At 33.3% G+C, this 4,718-nt stretch overlaps 1 protein-coding gene across 1 annotated transcript; it reads right to left on the reverse strand.

The window, feature by feature from the left end:
* Positions 1-911: 911 nt before the first annotated feature.
* Positions 912-1,499, reverse strand: LOC131063516 (uncharacterized). The gene has a single exon (XM_057997368.1). It carries the CDS (start codon positions 1,497-1,499, stop codon positions 912-914), a length of 588 nt encoding a protein of 195 aa, XP_057853351.1.
* Positions 1,500-4,718: the final 3,219 nt, after the last annotated feature.

Here is a 4,718-nt window from a genome sequence, read left to right on the forward strand (position 1 = left end):
CTTCATGGTTTTACGTCCCTGCGGGGATTTGGAAAGACCAATATCCGCCTTAGATCTGGTCCTAGTTTTAACCCCATTGGAGCAACCTGTCTTCTTATTTTTATTTTTTCCCATCCCCTTTATCTCTTCTTCATCTTCATCTTATGAGCAGATTGCTTATTATTCCACAGTTCTCCAACTCTCTGAGAGGAGGTGGGCAACTCAGTTTCAACACTCTGAAATAGGGAGTTAAGGTTGACCTGAGGAGATCCAAACTTGTTCTTTTTTTCAACAATAACTTATGGACCTTCAAAGTCATTTGGACAAGCTTTATTACTTTTCATTTTTGAAACTTGTAGGGCCTCATATTGGGATTCAGTAATGTCTTCAATCTCACCCTCTTCAAGAATTTCTTCTATGGTTACATTCTCTTCCTCCCGAGTTTGTAAAACTTCAAAACCATTGACTATTTTGATCTCAAATCCACTATCTTCAATCTTTTTATCTTCCTTCTGAAGAGTAACCTTGAAAGGAATATCTTTCCTATCATCTTTTATTATATCTTTTTTATTACTAGGAAGTCTACTTCCTCCTTTTTCTCTACTGTCCTCCTTTTTGTTAGTCTTCTCTTTCCATATCTGTTTAACATGATTGTTAGGCTTCTGAACAGTTTTGGGGTTACTTGGGCAGACCTTAGCCCAATGTCCTTCTTTCTTACAAGAGAAGCACACAAAGGGGAGGGACTCAAACTCTATGGTTTGTTCCCACATCCCAAGTTTGGAGTTTATTTCAATAGAGCTGGGAAGATCCTTATTCTGAGAAATATTGACGCAAATCCTCGCATACACCAGTCTCTTTCATGTTGCAGTCATAGGATCTATAGCTACAAGCTCCCCGAAGGAGTTAGAAACACCTGAGAAAACATCCTCCAACTAGAATTCAAGCGGCAAACTAGGCAGCCTCACCCAAACTAGAGCAGATTCAAAAAAAGAGTCATTGAGTTCTATATTTGGAGACCATTTCCTTAAGGATAGCAAAGATTTCCCAAACATCCATGGTCCTCCACTCAAGATCATTTCCAAATCTTCCCCACAAGAGAAGGAGAAAACAAAAAATCCCCTTGACAGGGCTAAAACATCAACCTGTCCTTTCAGCCTCCATTTTTTCTTAACAGAAGACCTAACATCCTCAATATTGGGTCTTGGTCCAACAAATTTTCCCGCTAGAGAGAAAGCCATTAGAGATATACTATGATGTATAACCACATCTGGTATTGCAATAGCAAATTTGCCTATTTTTCTATCAGAAATGTCTTCCACAGAGGGGAAGGATGATTTACCAGTGGGTTTGTTTTCAAAAAGACAGTTCCAGGGTTTAAGAGCCTTCACCTCTGTCGTCTTTTCCAAGTCAGTGTTAAAGATCTCGAGACCTGATTTTGAAGAATCTTCATTATTTTTACGGTCAGGAGGAGGGTCCCCATGCTGTGGTTCCCCATCCTGTCGACCATCCTCATCATCCATCGCAAATCCCACCAGTTGTCCTTGAGCTACAGAGGCAGCAGAACTAGAGGAACCAGCCGCGTTGTTCCCTCCATTCGCAAAATTCAAATTTCCCTCTGGCTGCATTGTTCCCTCCATTTTTTTTATTTTTTTTCAATATTTGTGCATCAATGTTATTTTGTTGATGAAATTGTTCTTTTCATGCATGCATGTCTATGTTATTTTAACTAGTTTATGTTGAACTATATTCCCCCAAAATCATGGAGCTACCGAGATAGATCAAGAGATGTTTTCCCTTTAAAAAATTGAATGTCCTTCTATTGTAATTATACTCTTGTAGTAAATACTTCAATTTCATTTTGAAATGAAATAGAATGACTTGTGACACCTTCAATTCCACCCCTCTTAGGCACTACTCACCAAATTTTTAAATTGCCCTTATCCATTATGGAACTCCTTTTTCTATCAACATTATTTCCATGCTCTACCTTATTTACAATTCACTCCAAATTTGATAGAAAGTTTGGATTTTAGTTAGTTGTCAATCTGTAGCCATAATAATTGTTAGTTGGTGCTTAACTCTTGATTTGTTATTTCCAATAGATTTGATTCAATCATGATTAATAATAGTAGAAGTTTTATGTGTTTATGTGTAGTTTTTCATTTAGATATTAGCAGAGATATACTAAATCTTAAAAGTGTGAGATAGAGTGTGATTTAGTTTTGTTTTTTTGTTTTTTGTTTTAAGTGTGCTCAATATAGTTTTTGTTCTTGTAAGTGTGCTTGGAATTTATCAAATAATATATATAAATAATAAATAAATGTTACTTATTATTAAATGACACATCCACTAAATATTTGTTTCTATTATAAATTTTTTTTAAACAATTTACATTATTAAACCAAATAAATAGTTTTTCTTTTAAACTATTAATTTTCGAATTAATAGTTATTAAGGATACACAATAAATAGGAATAATGACTTACTAATTATCAAAACGAAAAATCTTCAAAGACAATTTTCTACTATTAAAATTGTTAAAAGTATTTTATTTAATAATAATTGACATTTAGACAAATAACATTTGATAAATAATATTTAACAAATGTTGGTGTCCATGGATGGTGGGGGAAAAATGGAAACTTACTGATGTGTTTGATAGCTTCCACCTTGAGACACTTTGAAAACAATCTTCCATTACAAGACAGATAGTGCCTTGGATTTCTAGCTAGAAGTGCACCGTTATTTGGCAACTTGAATTTAACACTTTTGAAATATTTTCTGATGTTGTTGATCTCATTCTTCTTGTTATTAGGACTATTATAACAATCTTTACAATCAATACCACAACTATTACATCTTTTGAAAAATTATCTTTCTTTCACCTCTTCAATGTTGAGATGCATATCAAGGAAATGCATAGAAATAGACCCATACATCACCTCAACTTTCAAGCAGTCATTTTCATCCTTATGGATTGGTATATAGGATCCAAAATATATTATTAGAATGATCATACACAAGAAACATACACCCCATGACACATTGATCTCCATAAGGGAAAATAACTTATTTTGTATGAAGATGATGGGCTCTATGGAATCATCCTTTGGTATGGCACTTGACACCCTTCTCTATTCCACAAAAAGAGTTAGTGGTAGAAGTATTAAAAACAAATTCTAACATGATGAGAACACTTTTTCACATCTATGGAAAATAATAAAATGCAGTATGTAATCATTTTGAAATAATCATCTGCCACCATCCTTTGTATTGCCAATTTTTGTGACCCATCACTCCCATAGTACCAAACCAAAAAGAGTCTCCTTTCAAAGTGATATATCTCCATCACAAGTCTTCCATCAACTATAGGATATATTAATTCTCTCAAAGAATAATGAATATGAAATATCTCATCATACCTTGTGAATTCATCTTTCAAAACTTGGGGGTTGATGAAATCATATTTATTGGGTTCCCACATTTGCATTGAACTCCAAATTGTTCCCTTTTCTAAAGCATCGAGCTCTAAAGATAATGTACATGAGAAATATAGAATGTTAAGTATATAAAATGATATGATTACTGTAATAATTCCCTTCAATGCTTCTTGTGGTGCAATCTCTTGTATGCCTTGGACAATTATGACTTTTCTCAAATGTTCCAAAATATCAACCCAAGTCTTGAAACATAAAATGATATTAACATAGATCATTTCAAAATGAAATACCTAGTTCACTTTCAATTGAAAAGTCGAACTATGAGACATAAACTTGAACTTTGTGTGCTCCTTGTAAATTAATATCAGCAAGTATCCTAGCACCAACTCAAAATATGAAGCAATATTGGTGTGTTCTCTATCAATAATATGCTGAAATCTCCACTCCACAAAGACTTTCAGTAGCACATATCTGGAAACTCTCTTTTTATGATTTGAAAAAATTTTAAAGTTCAAATGAAGATTGCACTTCTTACCACACCTTTAAAAGTGATGTATGTTCTCCAAAACTAAGCAACTTGCAACATCAAACAACCTAAAGTAAATGTCTCTTTATGGAAATCCTCATTCCCCATTTTGAAAATTGTATCTGTTACTCTAACCTCACTTTTAGCATGCTCCCTTTTGTGATAAGTTTTTTGTATTGGCATAAAGAAAAGAAACAAATTGTATATTGGTTTTTCCATCTTTGTCTTCAACAATGTTAGATTGAAATACATGATTATCAAAAATTGAATTGATATCATCAATTAAAGGATTTTTAACTTCAAATTTCCTTTCAGGTTCCTCATGTTCTCCCTTAGTGGGTTCATCTAATTCTGATGTGTAATTTTCATGAAAAGATTCAAGCTTTGATTTTGATTCTTCTTCATTATCTTGATCTTGTAATGATGTATCCATCATCCTTTATGGTTCCATAATCTCATTTGTACATGCTTCTCCCTTTGCTTCTTCATTGTTCCCACATCTATGACTTTGTTCCCAATGTTCCTTGCATGTAAAACAAACCCTTTTTCTTTTGAGTTCACTTCTAGTGTCTTCTTTCATCTTTGTAATAATTAGGCTTGTATTATTTTGTGTAGGTATAGTTGTATGATAGTGATTTTTTATTTGTTCTCTTCTCTTTGGATCCTTTTCATAAATATCTATAATTTTCTCAAATGGAACAACTACTTTGAAAGTATCAGATTGCTTAACATAATCCTTATACCATTTGGTAGCTACTTCAATCGAGGATATT

Source organism: Cryptomeria japonica, chromosome 6 (genome assembly GCF_030272615.1).
Source record: "Cryptomeria japonica chromosome 6, Sugi_1.0, whole genome shotgun sequence".
NCBI classification, from domain to species: domain Eukaryota; kingdom Viridiplantae; phylum Streptophyta; class Pinopsida; order Cupressales; family Cupressaceae; genus Cryptomeria; species Cryptomeria japonica.